Source organism: Paroedura picta, chromosome 3 (genome assembly GCF_049243985.1).
Source record: "Paroedura picta isolate Pp20150507F chromosome 3, Ppicta_v3.0, whole genome shotgun sequence".
Lineage (NCBI taxonomy): Eukaryota > Metazoa > Chordata > Lepidosauria > Squamata > Gekkonidae > Paroedura > Paroedura picta.
In genome coordinates, this window is record NC_135371.1 from 100,443,948 (window position 1) to 100,462,184 (window position 18,237).

The 18,237-nt window shown below is 42.9% G+C and overlaps 2 protein-coding genes across 8 annotated transcripts in view; one reads left to right on the forward strand and one right to left on the reverse strand.

Moving 5' to 3' along the window:
• STK32A (serine/threonine kinase 32A) overlaps window positions 1-6,034 on the forward strand; it is a 154,842-nt gene extending 148,808 nt beyond the window's left edge. For all 6 annotated transcript variants that reach the window (XM_077326997.1, XM_077326999.1, XM_077326998.1 and 3 more), the window contains 2 exons: window positions 1,355-1,419; window positions 3,205-6,034. In XM_077326997.1, coding sequence (XP_077183112.1) covers window positions 1,355-1,419; window positions 3,205-3,301 — 162 coding nt within the window. In that variant the 3' untranslated portion in view covers window positions 3,302-6,034. The remainder of the gene's footprint in view (window positions 1-1,354; window positions 1,420-3,204) is intronic.
• Window positions 6,035-14,191: 8,157 nt separating this feature from the next.
• Window positions 14,192-18,237, reverse strand: part of DPYSL3 (dihydropyrimidinase like 3) — a 109,163-nt gene continuing 105,117 nt past the window's right edge. For both annotated transcript variants that reach the window (XM_077326987.1, XM_077326988.1), the window contains exons 10-14: window positions 17,423-17,564; window positions 16,780-16,950; window positions 15,967-16,146; window positions 15,377-15,539; window positions 14,192-14,907 (exon numbers count right to left, since the gene is read on the reverse strand). In XM_077326987.1, the coding sequence (XP_077183102.1) occupies window positions 14,819-14,907; window positions 15,377-15,539; window positions 15,967-16,146; window positions 16,780-16,950; window positions 17,423-17,564 (745 nt within the window). In that variant the 3' untranslated portion in view covers window positions 14,192-14,818. The remainder of the gene's footprint in view (window positions 14,908-15,376; window positions 15,540-15,966; window positions 16,147-16,779; window positions 16,951-17,422; window positions 17,565-18,237) is intronic.

Genomic DNA, 18,237 nt, shown 5'->3' on the forward strand with positions numbered 1-18,237 from the left:
CTGAAAGAGAACATGAGATTTCAGTATTTATTACATTGATGCATTATGAAATGCTGCAGTCTTTGAACCAGTATCTAAAAATCTAGATGCTACCACAGTGAGATAGTTCAATATGATAATTGCCTCTGTGTCAGTACAAACAATACTGGAGCTGTTATATTGCTTATTAGATGTCCCATCCTGTCAAATGTATTGATGTACACTTTCTAATCTGCTCTGAGACTCAGTGATAAAGCTGGACTATAAACACTAAATAAATAAAGGGAATCTTAATGGCTGCTGGGTTCCTCATGAGTTTTAGCCTTCACAAAGCTAATGAAAGCAACCCTCACCTATAAAGTCATCAAACAATGGGCCTTTTTGAGTTCAAGTTATATCTGGCTCCTGGTTGGAAGACATCTTGTAACGAGACTGGTTTACCTCTAATGTCCACCTTCAGCGAACTAAAATAACTGAGTAGTCGATGAGATGATTTATCCATCCCAACATTTAAATGTTTGTATTATTAACGTGTTAATCTTCTAAGATATTTTCTCTGCCTGACACCTCTAATGTTTTTTGATTAGTAGTTTTATCCCAAGAACTGAAAGTAAGATACCACAATGGCAGATGATCAGATTGGCCCCTATCCCTTAGGAGTTCCCACCCTAAATTAGAATACTGGTAGTATATGATAGAAGACAATTAAACACTTACCTGAGAAAAGACACACACATTCCCTATCCCCATTTTGTACCCTTTCCTCTCCATGCCCCTTTCTCTTGTTCAAAATGCCAGTGATGTTATTTTTCAGCGTTATCTTATTTTGAGAAGTATCTTGCAGATAAGATTGTCAGTGTGGGACTTGCTGAAGGTCATGTGATATCAATTGTTTATAGCTGCAATGCTACACTCAACTTGTGGGAATGGCTCATGCGTTGCCAACAGCAATTGGGAATGCTGGAATGGGAAGGAATCCTGTCACTATCGTTGCTGTTGCAATCACATTGCTTAAGCAGCCACATTACAGTGGTTTCCACGGCACTGCTTGTAGTGTATGAGGGGTCCCCAATGCTCAATCTGGGATAACAGGGAAAACTATGACTGCAGACTGATAAGCATTTAGGAAGGAGTAGTTCATCATGATGTGTATCTAGACACTTAAATAAAATGTTTTCTGTCACAAGATGAGAATTTTACCATTTTTAATAGGAGGGCCTTATACCCCAATTTCCCAGTTACCAGTATTTTTTCCTGCATCACTTCTTTACTTGCCAGCAAAATTTTTATTATAGTACCTTGAATGCCTTCCTGAACTATATACTATATAAAAGATTCCTTAATGCCTGATGTTTTTTTGATTCCATAATGATAGGCTTACCACCTTCAGAAAAACCTGGAATCACTCCAACGAGACTTCCTTATTTTCAACAGAGAAAAGTAAGTATTGACCTGAAAAAGTGGACTTTGTCTTGGCAAATCTGCTGCACCATGTCAATGATTCTCTAGTTGTAATGAAGTCCGACTAGGGTTACTCAGTTAAATAAGAAATGAGTATGTCATGATGTGTAGGAAAGTACAGAAGATCAGGCAGTGGGCTTAGGTTTTCACTGGCTTGCTGTTCAAATATATGCATTTTAAAACCAAAACCAGAAAACGTCACCAAAATAGTCCTGCTGAATTTTTCACATGAAAAGACACAACATTAAAACAGTGGGCTAATATGTCCTTTGGGAAAGAAATTATGTAGTTAAAGAATGATTGTTCACTTCCAGCAATCACAGGTAAATGTTTTTCTATGAACAGAAGTAATCTATTCCCAAGACTTTTTGACAAAGGTCATTCCATTCCCACTTTGAGAGTCCACTACAGCATAATCTTGCCTAGTGATGTCTTCTTTTGGATAGAGCAATATGAATTTTCCAGCTCCAGTGGCAGTGTACTTGGGCCATATACTGAGTGGTATGGCTGCTCCTTTGGTTAACTGTTGCTGAACCTGAGAAACGAATAAGACTATACTCATATAGTAAATGACAAGGTGCAAAAACGTAATTTCCCCAGAAGTCAATTACAGTGCTAGTAAATACAGTGCTATATTAAGAGATAAGACAGTATGTACTAGAAATTAATAGTCCCTTTGGGGAACTTGCAAGGGGCGTCTCATTTTCCCTCCCCCCACAATTTCTTTTCCCTGCCCTGAAAGCCCCAAGAGCCTTTCCCCTTGTCCTGCTTTCTTCTCTCCTTCTTATCCATCAGTCAATCTACATTTATCTCCTCCATCTTTCCCTCTTTCTTTCCTCCTGGCAACCTCTCCATGGGAAAACTCTAGATGATTTCAGGTGGGTTGGAGTCAGCTGTGCTGTGCCAGCTTGGCAGCCCAGGCCAATAATGCAGTGTCAGCCAAGAGGCTGGGCCCAGTTACACAATGGGGAACCTGAAAGGACTTGCAGGAGGAACATGGGGACTCACTTTGCCTAGTATCTCCGTTCCCTCATTATTTAGAATCATAGAATCATAGAGTTGGAAGGGGCCATATAGGCCATCTAGTCCAACCCCCTGCTCAACGCAGGATCAGCCCTAAGAATCCTAAATTTCTTCCTTTCTTGTTCTTGGCAACCACCATATAAATTTTCCCTGCTTCCTTTTCTCTTTCCCACATACCAGCTAACCAGCTTTGACCTGTCCCCTCTAAATCCATCTATATTTATTACGGTGGCCCACAGTAACTGCCATCATTCTCCTCTCTTTTATCTTCGCAATGACTATGTGAGGTAGATGAGGCTGAGGGAGTGATTACCTAGTGAGCTTCTGCACCAAGCTTATTTTATTAAGGTTTTCTGATCACCTGGAACTTTGCCCAGGCTAGACTGATCTTGTCAGCTTGCAGAAGCTAAGCAGGGACAGCCCTGGTTAGTACTTGGCTGGGAAACCACCAAGGAAGTCCTGGGTTGCACAGTCAATAGCAAACCACATCTAAATGTCTGTTGCCTTGAAAACCCTAAAGGGTCAGCAAAGGTTAACTGTGACTTGTCAGCAGGAAAAAAAATGGGGGGGGGGTGCTATCTGATCTGTTCCTGGTTGCAGTCTTCAGATTTAAGCATCCCTAGATTTGGTCATGTTGAGAATTAGATATTCTGACAATGCAGATGGCAAACAGACATCTCATTGGTTGCTGGATCTCATTGTTGCATAATTATGGACTTCACTTTACCTTTTCTTTCTTAGGATCAGGAAACAACATAATGAAATGCAAGAGAATCTGACACTGGCACAAACCAAAGATGACCAGGAAGAAGAGGATGACCAGAATAATAACCTTTGAGCTCTATTTAGCTTCAGCTCTGGTGATACTTTTGAAGATCCTAGTTTGCAACTTCATGGAAGCATCAGGAACTGCTGTCATGTCCAGGCAGATGCCTCGCTCTGAGGCTTCCAAACCTGAAGCTGAGAATCTCCTTCTGCCGTAAGGAGTTAAGCTCTAGTATCTTGCCTCAGTAAATAAGGCAGAGATTCTAATTTTATGCCTTACCTGTTTTTTAACTTGATCATAGATAACAAAGAATGGTTTTCTCCAAAAAGCAAGCAAAATGGTGGAAGGTTAATTTTACATTTCCTTTATGTAGCATTTATTTCAGCAAGACATTGGGATACTGAGACCAGATAACAGTCAACTGCTTATAGGAAAACATAAGGTCTTTATTAAGGGTTTGCTTGTTGGGTTGCTGCATATTTTAACATATGTTTAAGAAAGAAGGGCTAGAATCACAGTTGCATATATGCAGTGCATTGTATTCCAGGGTCAATATGAAACATTGTTAGTAATAGCAGCTACTTTGTCTTTCAGCTTATATTCAGTAGACCACCTAAAACTGTACAAAGAGAAGTGCTCTTTTTTATAGGCTCTTTCTGGTATTGGCAATACTTGTATTAACTAGCAGTCAAAGGGTTAATTCAGTGCAACTTCTGACAGAGTATGTGAATAAAGCCTTAGAGCTGCTACATGAGTCAGAGAGCAAATCAGTGATCAGATTTCAGAATAGTAGCTGAGACTTATTAGTCTGCAGTAGCGAAGACACCATGATGCCGAACAGATTTATTGTGACTTAATTTATATAACGTAACTTTATAAGGTCTACCACTAAGACTTGCTTATAGATGGAATGCACCAGCCAGTTCAGTAGCATACTTCAATCATTAGGTTGGAGGCTGATTATGGGCATTTTTAATGGCAACTACCAAGAAAAACCAGAGTGCTGTTTAGTCAGGCTCCCAGCCAAAGGTTGATTTTGTGTAATTGTTGACAATAAGGTTAACTGAATATTTTCATATTGTTAAGTGTTAGATGAAGCTTTGTAGGATTAGGTTGCTATCTGAGCCATTATAAATTCCGATTTCATAAGAGCTGAGAAACGTTTAAGGTAGTGAACATAGCAAGCACATATGAGCCTCTCTTCTTACATGATTAACATGGAAACAAAAGCCAGAGTCTTGAAATGGGTTCTTTACCAGGCATTTGCAATTCTAGTTAAAATGGAATAAATAAATGTTCACCTCTAGGGCAATCTAAATAAAATGGTAACAAATGGTCTTTCACTTTCAAGTATGTGCTATATAGCGTTATGAACTTCCTCAGAAATTAGCAGGCATCATTTTAAAGTTTCACTGACTTCAAAAGGAGAATTAAGCATAAAATGCATAGGAGTATATCACAAGTGTGTTTAACTCTGTTTCGATGGTGATTGAAAGGTGCAGGGCACAGTTCTGAAGAAGGACATGAAATCATAATTCATTTGTATAACCTAGCAAGCAATCCAGGCTCTTCTATAAGCACCCTGCAAAACTTCTACTGCCAAAATCTCAGACTTCTCCTGTATTTGCTTGTGGAATAGGTAGTTCCATCTGTATGCACCACACTGGAGGAATAGGGTGATACGCCTCCCTTTTCTGAAATAAACCAAACTACTAGATGGTAGAATGGAGTAACCCTCTTGGGTGTAAAAGGAAATAAGTCTCCTTGACTGCATTATACATCAGTCTTACATATGCAGAATTGTTTAGTTTTGAAATAAACACTCAGTCACTCTTTTAATAACTCCCAGGTTGTGATCTAGGCTTTATTTTGAGATCAACAATCAGGCCAAATGAAGTAGTCCTCTTCAGAGGTCTTCATTCCAAAATTAGACATTTGTATAGAATTCCCCTCCTGTCAAAAAAGAGATCTTTTATCTGAATCTTTGTTGTAGCTTTATAAGTAGGGATTTCATTAGAGTTTATCCTGTCCAAAAGATGATCTTCCTTCAGTTCTGACACAGATACTATGAGAGATTACTACCTGAATTGATTTTTCAATCTGGCCTGCATTTTGTCCATCTTATATTGCAGGGGCACCTAGCTGGCAGTATCAGCTTTGGCTGATCTGTTGATGCAGAAATCAAAATAGAAACAGTGGGAAATCAAGACATCCATGGCTTACATATATTGTAACAAAGTACATAAATTGGCCCTTGTTGTTTTATAGTCTCTAGAGAAATACCTACATCCTTGAAGAGTTTTTTTATCCCACTTATCAGATATTACCTATTAAGCCTTAACATTGTAAGAGAGGAACTCTATTAGAGATGTATCTTCCTGCTCTGGGAAGCCAGATAATTGAAAGCAAACCAGTTAAAGTGGGGGCAGGGGGAGTTTTCACAAAATGAATACTGGACAGGAAGAGATTTTTCAGCATTTGCTTATTTCAAAAGGCTTCATGAGAGCTACCCCATTTGAGTGGCAGTGTCAGGTGTTCCACCTCTACCAGCTGGAAATATGTATGGCATATAAGGATATCAGGGATATCAAATAGGTGCCCCCAAACACGCAATTAAATTCCACTCAGCACTTCCTAACACAACAGGCCTGTTACAGCTTAAAATTAGTCATTTACAGCAACACCATGGTGCAGTCTGAGTAAGGGAAAATGTGTTTTCCATCAGTTGGCGCTGGGGGAGGATGCCTGGATATGTTCCAACAGGAACTGCGCATTTAATGTTCAATAAAGTTCCTTTGAAAGCTTCATGCCTAATCTATATCTCAAAATTGTTTCCACCATGTTTAGGTGAGGATCCAAGGTGAGGATTCATATCCAGAATGCTAGAAACAGACAGTCTTTGGATTTAAAAGGGTGTATACTACTTGCTATTTTGTAACTGCTACTTGGGATGTTGGAGAGGCAACCTAAATGTTTAGCTAAACAGATTGTGGGATTTATGGGTGTGCTTTTGCCCTCTGATGATACTGTAAAGTGCTGTCAAGTTGCAACCAATTTATGGCAACCCCAGCAAAAGGCTTTCAAGGCACGAGAGAAACCCGGCTGGTTTGCCATTACCTTCCTCTGCAAAGTCTTTCTTAGTGGTCTCCCTTCCAAATACAACTGACCCTGTTTTGCTTCTGAGATCAAGCTATATCATGCTGCCTTCCCTCATACCCCATGATTACCTCTAAGCGATAAGTGTCTATGCAAAAGGTTAGTGCTTCTCACTAAGCATTTTTTTCCATTTTTGGAATGAATGTTTCAGCTGAGGTACAGTCTCAAGTTTACACTTTACCTGACATTTCCTTATCTACATCATCGTTCCACAACACCTGCTCATAAAAGCTTGATTAGCTCAATGGCCATGTACAACACCAGACACAATGAAAGTAATCAGTATGTCATATCAATATATAACAATAACATCTTTACACTTTGAGAATACAAAAGAAATGCGAAATGTGATTTAATGTAGGCATTTCTAGCTCTGAAGGAATGGGGTCAATTAGGATTTTTTTTCTTCCCTAACCCACCACTTAGTGCTGAATTCTCTCCTTAGTGTAAACTGCACTGAGCTTTTATTCCAATCCCAGGTCAATTCAGTCCCTGCCGTCTACACAGACTGCGATTTCCGTTTTGATTTGGAGCGATTTTCCTTCTGCAGCAAGGATTGATCCAGAGTGACCCTACCTTTATTATGCAATATCTTAGAGTGCTTTTAATGCTTAATATTTCAAGATTCGGATTAGAGAAAGAAGCTATTTTGAATCTGGGCTCTCTTCCATGGTAGAGATGCCCTGATTGGCCAAAGGTGGCCATGTGATAAGCTTGCCTTAAAGGAGAAGCCCCTAATTTCTCTCAACTTCTGTTGGATTTTTTCTCCCTTCTCTGCCTTCTTCGATCCTCTCCCCCCCCCAAGAAAAGAAAGAAGCTCCCTGCTTGGCTCCCTTCCCCCCCCCCTTCAGGAACAGAAAGAAAGAAGCTTGGCTCCCCCCCTTCTGAACTACCCTAACCACGTGCAGAACACTTTCCTGTTTCAATGGGGAGGGGGGATAGAGAAAGACCCGAGTTCAAATCAATCTGAATTCAACAGGATTGACAATGAAATAAACAAAGTAAGTGCAGACTCTGCCCTTGAATGCATAGTACAAACTGCAAATATAACAAAGAACTCTGCATGTTACACCCTGATGGATTTCCTGCTACATTTTATATTTGATAATTATATTTGAAATCTATTAAATACTGTTTTTAGCACTGCAATAGCCTATGGAGACCCAAGCATTAAGAGTTGAAAAATATGGTTGACTGATTACAACCAAGTTTTTATCAATATTTTGACATGTGTATTAGTCTTCAGGCACATTCTTTGGTTACATTCCATAGTTTAACAAAAGCACAACAGAAAGACATGGGTGTCAAACCAAAGCAAAATAAAGCTTTATTTTGGGTGTCCAATTAAACCAATAAAACACAAGGGCATGGAGGTCAAAATAAAGCTGCTTGCTTCCTGATGGAGGAAAACTTGCCTTACGGTTTTTGACTTGTAGGCGTGATGCACATATGCTGATATTTCGCTATTGGGTGATGATGCAACAGCCCACCTGCAGGCCGAAGAAACTGCTCCGTGACCCGAACAAACCAGCGCTCTAGCTGCAAGAAAACCTGCCTGTGACTGTGCAGCTGTTTGTCTCGAGGCCAGAAGCCAGGCACACACCACCAATCCCTAGCAGAGAAAACACAGAAAAGGTGTGGGCTTTGGCTACTCCTCTGTGTACTGTGGGGGAGGAGGTGTATGGAAGGTGGGCAGCAGCAGGGCAGGCTTGGCCCTGAGCCCCCTTGCTTTGCAGCTGCTGCCCATCTTCCACTCTCTCCCACAGTTGGGGGACCACACAAAGGAGTGGCCAAGTCCCATGCTGGCGACTATGCTGCCGGGTGGGCAGCTTTTTCTCCATCTACCTAGTGGGAGAAAGGGTGCAGAAGAAGACACAGAAAAGCCTGTCTGGCGGTATAGTCACCAGTGTGGGCTTTGGCTGCTCCTCCATGTGGTCTCCCAACTATGGGGGTGAGGGGAGAAGATGGGCGGCAGCGCTGAAACAAGGGGTTCTCAGCACCAAGCCTGCCCGGCCACCATCCATCTTCCACACACTCCCCCTGGCAGTTGGGAGAGCGCATGGAGAAGTTAAAGCCCATGCTGGCAAGGTGGGCTTTTCTGTCTTCTTCTGTGCCCTTCCCCCCACTAAGATGCAGGAAAAGCTACCTGCTCAGCAGCATGGTGGCCAGTGTAGGCTTTGGCCACCCTTCCATGCGGTCTCCCAAGTGCGGGGGGGGGGACAGGACAGAAAATGGGCGGTTGTGAAGCCAGGGGTGTTCAGCACCGGGCCTGGCCAGCCGCCACCACACCGGCTGCACCAGAATTAGACAAATGAAGAGCCATGACCGCCGTCCCCCTTCTCCTGGCTTCATGATGGAAAGGAGGCAGTCACGAGGGTGGGGGCAAGCCTGGGGGCCCCCAATGCAATCACTTCTGCCTTCCCACTGTGCTGTTCTCTTGCAGGGGATGGTGCAGGGGTGATTGAGTGCAGCATCATGTCTGTAGTCTTCCATTGCATTCCTACACTGTCCTACAGCTAAAGATGTATCCACATCAATAACATACGGGAACATCAGCCAGTGTGCAATGCACATGCTTTTACTCCTCTCTACTAGTCACTTGTGATAAAACTGATCGTATGCCACTACCAGTACCACAGTCTCTGAAGCTGCTAAAGAAATCAAATTTTTCTCTTGATCAAGTTGTACTTCATAGTATTTTAACTTGAAATGTGACTATAGTGTAGCTGCAACATTACCATCTCAATGGAAATTCAGAATATCTTCAATTATCATCACTGAATGGTCTCATTTTGAACATATCTACATCAGCTCATTAAGAGAGCCAAAATGAGTTCACTGTGGGTTCTGTCTCCAATCTTTTGCATCTCTTTTGGCTTTAAGAACTAGTTGTCTTTTTGGACTCATTAAATGTCCCTCTAGAGCCATTCACCAGTTATTGTAATTTCCAAGTCAATCATGGGAAAGATATAGAAGTGTTAGTAATTCTTATTGAGGTAAAAATGACATCTTTCTCCCTATATAATATTTTTATGAAGAACAAATGATCGACCATTGGTCTCTGGAGTAAGGTGGACATCTGATGAGTGAGTTTTCTCATCCACTTCCCTGGGAGGTAGGAGTTAAACAAAACACCCTCCTTTGAAATTCTGGCATGCATTCAGTGACTCCTCCTCTTCAGTTGGTAACTCCGAAAGCTAAGCAATAGTAACTTAAACATTACAACTCCAACCAGAGAGGAAATATATATATAAACAATAAAAGAAAAAAAATAGAGAATTCCACAAGGGACAAATTGAGCTCTACTGTACTTTTAGAGTATTATTAACATAAATTAAATAAACTGCTATCACCTGATTTGTAAACAGAGAGGTGACAAGAAGGGGTCAGATGTCATCTTTACTCCAGAGAAGGACCCTCTATGGTAAGTGATCAATGGCCATTCTCCCTCTGAAGTGAAGGACATCTGAAGAGTGGGACCTTCTAAAGCTTAAGGCTCTGGTGGGTTTTCATCTATCTAGACCACTGCATTCAACAACACCCTCCTACCACAGGAGGCATCAATTGTGGTATAAACATTGCTCTTATGCTTTGTAAAAGTGGCCACTGATGAACAAGTTTCCAGTTGCCAGTGATTCTGCAATGCATGAGCTGATACACCTACTGATGGCCGCCTTAGACATTTTTCTGCCTATGTTAGGGGGATACACTGAGATAAAAAGATTATCTGATTTTCTGAACTCCTCAGCAGCTCTTTCAGCCAACTTCCTCAGAAACGCTAGATGCAAGAAGGGCTTGTAGTTTTTAGGCTCCTGCAGAGCCAAAGATGGTTTTTTTGAGCAAAGGGCATATCACTGCCTCCTTTAATCCCTCCAGGAATTCTCCTGTTGAGAAGGAGAGTTTGATTATTTCCTGGAGGGGGACTCCTATTCTTATGTCTGTTCTTTTTAGGAGCCACGATGTACATCGGTCTAGTGGGCAGGTGGTTGGCCTCATCGTTGCTAGCATCCTGTCCACATTTAGTGTGAGTTGTCTGAAGTAACTCATCGTTCTCTCCAAAGATGGCCAAGGAGCTTCTAGTTCACTTTCTGTTTCCAAAGTTGGAGGAAGGTCATGGCAGAGTAGACATTTTGTCTGTGAAGTGACTTGCAAATGCCTCACAGCTAATGTCCAATTGGTATGGTATCGATTATCTCACCTAAATGTATCCTGTGTGCTGGAGTGAGGAAGTTCTTGTCCCTGTTGATAGAAAATTCAAACTTCTCCAGACGGTCCATTGTTGTCTTTGTGTTCTGGACTCCCTGATCCCAAAAGTTGGCCCTAACCAACATGTCATCTAACTAAGAATGCAGGTGCACCCCTTCCTGTCTTAACATCACTATTGTGTTTATTAAGAGTTTTGAAAAGACTCTCGGAACTGTCACTAATCTGAATGTGAGTACAGTATTGGTAGTGTATCGTGTCCACACAAAACCTTAGGAATCTCCTGTGTGGGGGATACATGAGTACATGGAGATAAGCCACCTTCAGCTCCATCTATGTCAGAAAGTCATTCTGTTGCAACAATTTCACTATTGATCTCAAGGTCTCCATCCTGAATCTGCATAGTTTTATCTTTTTGTTCAGAAACTTCAGATCTAAAATCGTGCACATCCCTGTTGGCTTTGGAGAATGTGAAGAAATAGTACACCCTTTGAAGCACTTGCAGCTTGGAACCTTCTTTATGGCCTGTATAGCTAAAAGCTAATTGAAAGTTTAATTTGTAATCTCTTTTACTGGGTTTATGGAAAGAGAAGAAATTATAAATCTGTCTGGTGGGAGAGTGCTGAATTCTATTTTGTAACCTGCACTTACAGTCTCTGAAGCCCACTTGTCAACTTCCAGGTCCTTCCACTGTATTTTGAAATGTGACAAGCATCGCCCCCTCCCACCAGTGGAACCAAGTCATATTTTTGTTTGGGTGCTGGGCTCCTTATCCTGTCGGTCGAACCTGTTACCAGATCCCCTTGTATATCCACCAAAGGAGTTCCCTCTATGAAATCTCCTGGATTGTGCCTAGGAACCTATGCGGAAATCCTGTTGAAATTGCGGGAGGGTTCCTTGCAACTGAAAGGAACCTGGCAGGCTTGTTCTCTTGTCTGAACCCCTTCTCACGTATCTGGGCATTACCCTTCTTTTGTCCCTTCTCTCTATTAAGATGCATTTTAGAACATCCCCAAATAACCAGTCCTCCTGGAATGGGTATATGCACAATCAATTTTGGCCTGTTATCCACTGGCCAGGCTTTAAGCCAGAGGAGGTGTCTAGTATCATTTGATGAAGCCATCGCCCTTGCGTTAAACAAACAGTCTGATGCAAAGTGGATAAAGTTGTTGGACTCGACGGTTAGGGGTGGGAGACACAGGCCGATTGGGCGGCTGGCCACTCAGGCAGCAGGACGACACAGGCAGGAGCATTCATTGGTCCTTAAATTGTGAGGACAAAAGGTCATTGTGAGGCCCAAAAGGTCATTAGGCCTTTTATTATAATTACAGATCTGTACAGAGCCTCTTGTGGCGCAGAGTGGTAAGGCAGTAGTCATGCAGTCTGAAGCTCTGCCCATGAGGCTGGGAGTTCGATCCCAGCAGCCGGCTCAAGGTTGACTCAGCCTTCCATCCTTCCGAGGTCGGTAAAATGAGTACCCAGCTTGCTGGGGGGTAAACGGTAATGACTGGGGAAGGCACTGGCAAACCACCCCGTATTGAGTCTGCCATGAAAATGCTAGAGGGCGTCACCCCAAGGGTCAGACATGACTCGGTGCTTGCACAGGGGATACCTTTACCTTTACCTTTAATAAAAGCCACCTTAGGCTCCTTACAGGTAAAAATAATATTTATCAACAAAATCCACAAGAATAGTTATTTCACATTGGACAAAAACACATTCAAAATTACCATGGAGTATGTTGTGAATATGCATTGTGTAGGTGCAAAAAGTTTTAGTTAGCACCTCTTACCCTTCCAGATATCATGGAGCAAAAAGGATCAACAAGAATGTCTCCACAAGACTAAACGAAATACCTATCATAAAAGAGATACTTGTATACCGCATTGCTGACCCCACCTGGAGTACTGTGTGCAGTTCTGGAGGCCTTACTTCAAAACCGATGTGGATAAAATTGAGATGGTTCAGAGGAGACTGACGAGAATGATCCAGGGCCTGGGGACCAAGCCCTCTGAGGAAAGGCTGAGGGACTTAGGAATTATTAGCCTGGCGAAAGGGACATGATTGCTCTCTTTAAGTATTTAAAAGGCTGTCACTTGGAGGGCAGGGAAAGGTTCCTATTGGCATCAGAGGATAGGACCCACAGTCGTGGGTTTAAACTATGTGGAGAACAATAGTGGCTGAGTAGTTCAGCAGTGGAATCGACTGCCTAAGGTGGTAGTGTGCTCCCCCTCACTGACCGTCTTCAAGCAGTGGCTGGACAGATACTTATCCTGGATGCTTTAGGCTGATCCTGCATTGATCCTGTTGGACTAGGTGGCCTGTCTGACCCCTTCCAACTCTATGATTCTGAAAGTCTATAAATGCTAACTATAACTTTACTGAATAGATCAAATATCTATTTTTTTAAATCTCAAAACAAGTTCAGATGATGGGAGAGAGAAGCTCTTGTGTAAGAGTCTTACACAAGTTTTCAGAGTAGATTCAGGTGGGTAGCCATGTTGGTCTGAAGAGGCAGAACAAATTCTGATTCCAGTATCCCCTTTAAGACAAATGAAGTATTAGTCAAGGTGTAAGCTTTTGTGTATGTGCACAATTTTTCAGATACAACATGGCTACCCACCTGAATCTACTCTGCCACTGGATTTAAACTAGTTCAGAGTATTTATTTCCTTGAAACCCAGTATTACATTCTCACTGGTTATCCTCCCCCGAAGAAATAGAAACTAATAGAAGACTAATATAAAGATATGGAAAATTAAATCTGTAAACCGCTCCTCGGTTATTAAATAAAATAGTAAGGGCAAGTTGGGAGGAGTTAGGGCGGGCTCTGTCCGGGATAAAAACTTGGAGGGGCGAATCAGGAGCCGCAAAGACACACCGCACAACAACTACCCCCCACCCCGCAACGCTTCACCCATCCAAACCCTACCCCCCCCACACCACCCTTCGCCCCGCCACCCCTTACTCACCCCCTCGAACACCCACCCGGTCTTCCCCGCCACGCTCCGAGACATGACAACGGCGCCGGTAGGCCGCGCGAACCCCACGCGCCTGCCACGCCGCCAACATACTGAGCCACGCATGCGCTAAGTCCCGCGCATGCGTGGCTGCCTCCCCCCACCCTCCCCCCCCACAGGAACTCCAGAGAGTTATGGCGACGGCGGAGCTGGCAGTGACTGCAGCAGCGGCACCACAGCACCCGCCAACGGCAGCGGTGGCAGCAACAGCCGCCCCGCCACCAAAACAGCCCAAAGGAGCGCGGAGAGCAGCCAGCGCCAGCGGAGTCCACAGCGGGGGCGGTGCCTGAGCTGCCATTGCCCGCACCGGCGTCGGGGCCACAATCGCCGCCACTGGGGCCGGAGCTGCGAACGCCAGCGGTGGCGAGCCCTTGATCGGCGCAAGCTGCGCACCCGCGATTGCGCCAGCGGCGGCCCCAGCAGAGCCGCCGCCCGCCGCCCCCCCCACAGACACACTCAGACTCCGCTCCCTGAGGTAGGCCGCGGCATGTGGGGGAGGGCCCAGGACTAAAAGCTAGCGCCCACTGTATTTATACTACAGTGGGCTTATTTTCTAGTTTAGAATAAAGCAAACAGAAAAATGTTACTTTCAATTTTATTTATTCAGTAAAATGTATGAAGTAATAAAATCTGTAACAGGAGTAAGTGATGCAACAGAGCTTCCCAATAGCCTCACGTATTGCTCAGAGGCAACTTTCTTGTCAGCACTGAGTGTAACCAAAAAAACATGGACACAATACACAGATCTACTTGGTCCCCCATCCACCTCCCTCTACCCTGCCCCACCTCCTTCTGCTCCCACCCATCCCCAACACTAAACTCCTGGGCTGACTCTGCCCAAGTCACCTGACTAAATAGCTGGTTCATGTGATCTCCCATCTTGCTCCAGTCCCCGTCTTATAATGTGTCATTACACAAGCACTCACCATGTACAATTACATACTCTTAACTTAGTCACTGGTCAGATTTGCATGCATGTAAAAAAAAATTCGGGAAAATATTAAGGCTATGAATAAACATAAAAGAAAACCCGCAATATTTGTTAAAGCTAGGTAAGCGAGTAGCATTTTTGAAACATAAGGCTTGAGGCTTATCGATTCTTCCAAATTTGAACACTTCTCCATTGCTCTTTCATTCTTAAATATTAATGTACCTTTGCTTAGTTTATCAAATAACAGGTTCCCCTCTTTTTCCCTGATTACTGGGATGCTTAACTAAGAGATGTTATATTAGAGCGGCCTCCTGGGGGTGCTACTATGCGCTTGCTGGCTGAGCGAACCCCTTCATCAACTTGGGTACCTGCAGTAGATGTGTAGAAGATGGGGAAAAGAAAGAGAACAAGTCAGAAAAGTTAGAAGCTGTTCTTCACAGGGCTGTGAATCAGTCACATGGGTAAAGGCTTCCCATGTTTCTTTAAAGAGGTTGTTTACCTTTTCTTTTTCCTCTTGTCAATATTTTCATAACTTTTACTTTGGCAGCAATTATACTAGCTAGCTCCTTAAATATTATGCTTTCCCCCCACAGAGAAAGCCAGTGGTAAATGACATAGGAGTTGGGAGGCAGTCACCCACTGCTGCAGCCATTTCCCTGTTTCATTATTGATCTTGATGTGAAAAGCTAGCCCTAGCATCTAGGTAAGGTGCTGCTGCTTCTGACCTTGTCAGGAAAATTCTGAGAAGTGCCTCATATGGTACCAAATATAAGCAACATCCTTTCACGGGTAGAGGCCCTGCAGATTTCAACCACTGCACCACCTTCTTACACTTACCTGATAAGCTAAATCCAGACTGATGGAGATTCCTGACTGGAGGTGTTTGCCGGGTGGGGGATCCACGAGTAGAGCCGGCAGGAGTGCCCCCTTTAGGCGTAGTTGTCAAATCAAACACAGGCCCATCATACATTCCTCTTGGTACAGCATGCATTTCAGCCATCTGTCATGGGAAAAAACAGAAAACCAAAATTAATGGTCATATGCTAAGCCTCTGAAATTATTGTATTTCTTTTCCAAGACCACTATCAAGACTTTTATTAGCTTGATCTCTCATATATCTGGCAAATAGTAGAACCACAGAGACTGGTTTACTAAATATACAAGGCAATTTGAGTAAAAGACTGAGAAACAGCATAATGGGGGGGGGGGGGAGGATAGTCAGCTACCTATGAGCAAATGGGAGAGACTCACACTAACAATATCCCTCCCAGAAATGGGCTTGAGGAACAGTATCTTTGTGGGTTCTCCATACTGCCAAAATTTATGATGCTACCTTCATAGCATGGAAAGGAATTGTGTGCCTATGCCATATGATAAGAAGCTTCTAAATGAAAAGCACTTTGTTCTCTAAGCCTTCTCTATCTTACCTTCCTCCTTGCTTTGATGCGCTTGTACACATAATCTGAAAAAGGAGCACAAGGAATGAAACGTCCTGTCCCTTGTGTCACATGAAGGTTCCCATCCTCCATCATTACTTTTCCCTGGCATATGACAACCAGTGGGGCTCCACGCAGCTCCATTCCTTCAAAAATATTGTATTCAGCTGCCTACAATACAAAATTAACAGGTATATTAACAAAGCCAATGACCCATTCAATACAATGTCCATCACTAAATACAACCATGGAATATTTGTGGCATTGTGGAGTAACTATCAGAGGTTAGGAAAGAAATGGGAGTGCACTGCAATAGCAGGGCTATGGAAAGAGAGTGATGCAAGAATACCTGGAGGAACTAGGTAACAATGTTATATAACTCGCTCAGACTTTGAAAAACATTCTGAAGTGAGGACCTTTAAATCTAAGAATTAAGAGAATACCAGCCCTTGAGCACCCCTTAGCCTGGTCATGAACAAAAGCAATTTGTTCTTCAAAAAATGTTCAGTACATTGCCTCTGTACCACAGTTCAAGAATCTCCTGCCCTCACCTTAAAATAAATCCAAGTTTGTCAGCAGACATTCTATTAAGCACAGCTCCTTCTAAAGTTATCTTTGTTTTTTGAGGTGGGGGCTTTATTTTGCATGTCACAAGACAAAGAGGAGATATCACAATAATGAAAATAACTATCAGACAATTCAAATTCATAGCAGTCAGTTCGTGTTCCAGCAATGCTGTTCAATGGCTTTATAAACCTTCTGGATGTTTTAACAAATGAACCCCCTGAGAAGACAAAAACTTACTGACTGATGACTTTTGGCAGATACAATTTTCACTGCATCAGGATCCCATATCACCAGATCACTGTCCGATCCCACAGCGATTCTTCCCTTCCTTGGATACATATTGAAGATCTTTGCTGCATTGGTGCTTGTCACAGCCACAAACTGATTTTCATCCATTTTTCCAGAAGCCTGTAAAAGAAGTTTAAGTACAGACAGTGAATGGCCAAAATGTGTTAATGTAGCAGGAACACAGGAAATTGCTTTATACCATGTTATACTATTGGTCTAATCTCTCTAATATGACCAGCAATGGCCATAAAGAGGCTCAATAAGGAGTCTTTCACATCACCTGATCCTTTTAACTGGAAATTCAGGAAACAGAATCTGGGACCTCCAGAGTACAAAGCAGATGCTGTACTTTTATGCTATGCCCCCATGCCAAAGTAGTCTCTCGCTGGGTGGGAGTAGAAGGGCAGGGAAAGACGCTTCCACCCCCTTTAGAGAACTGCTCTTTCCTAAGAATCTTTCTTAAGAATCAACTCTTCTCCACATTTCACCTTTACACTGGAAAAACACAGCACTCAGAACACAGTCTTCTACTATAAATTCTACTATAAATTCATGTGCATTATCCTCTCCTCCATTATCTTTTCTCTCTTACCACTGCTTTGTCCCAAATGACGGACATCCGTTCCTCAATGCCATTGGTACCCTCTGGGATTGCTGTGAAGTTGTCTTTTCCAATTGCTTTCTGAGCTGTACTGAATGTACAGTGTGCACTTCCTGAGACTTGGAGGTCACCACTAGGCAAGAGGCAAAAAGGTAAGAACATATTACCCAAGTTTTTGGCCAGCTTGCACAAGTAGATAAGAGTGTCAGGGGAAGGAAGGAAGGAAGGAAGGAAGGAAGGAAGGAAGGATTTCTTTAACTGTACTATTCCAAGGCAATTCTTTCTTTAGGCTTATTAACACAAAATGCCAAACTACAGACTTGCACATTGCTTCCTCTCTCCAGTGCACCATTCAAAGGTTATGTAAGAATTGGCAAATTATGATTCAAGCTTGCCCTCTGTATCAGGACTGAAGCTAGTTTCCAATCCTGGCTTCAGTTTGCTAGTTTGAATGCAACAACAATCTTCAGTGTGAGTAGAGACTGTGACAAAAGGGTACGCAAACCTAAGGCAGCGTCATGTAGAGCCAAACCAGTTTCATTGTTTTGTATGAACTCGTTCTGAGAGATGAAGAGCAGCTCTTCATAAACAAAAGGGTGCTGCATGCTTTTCAGTGATAGCTAAGGGACAAGCAACATATCCCCTTCATGGCAGAATTGACTAGAGGCAAATCCTGAACCAGACTGAACACTGAGGTTAACAGACTGGTGGTGGTGGAAAATGTCATCATCACATCCCACTTATGGGAACCTCACAGAGTTTAAGGCAAAAGACTTCAGAATTAGTTTGCCATTGCCAGCCTCTTC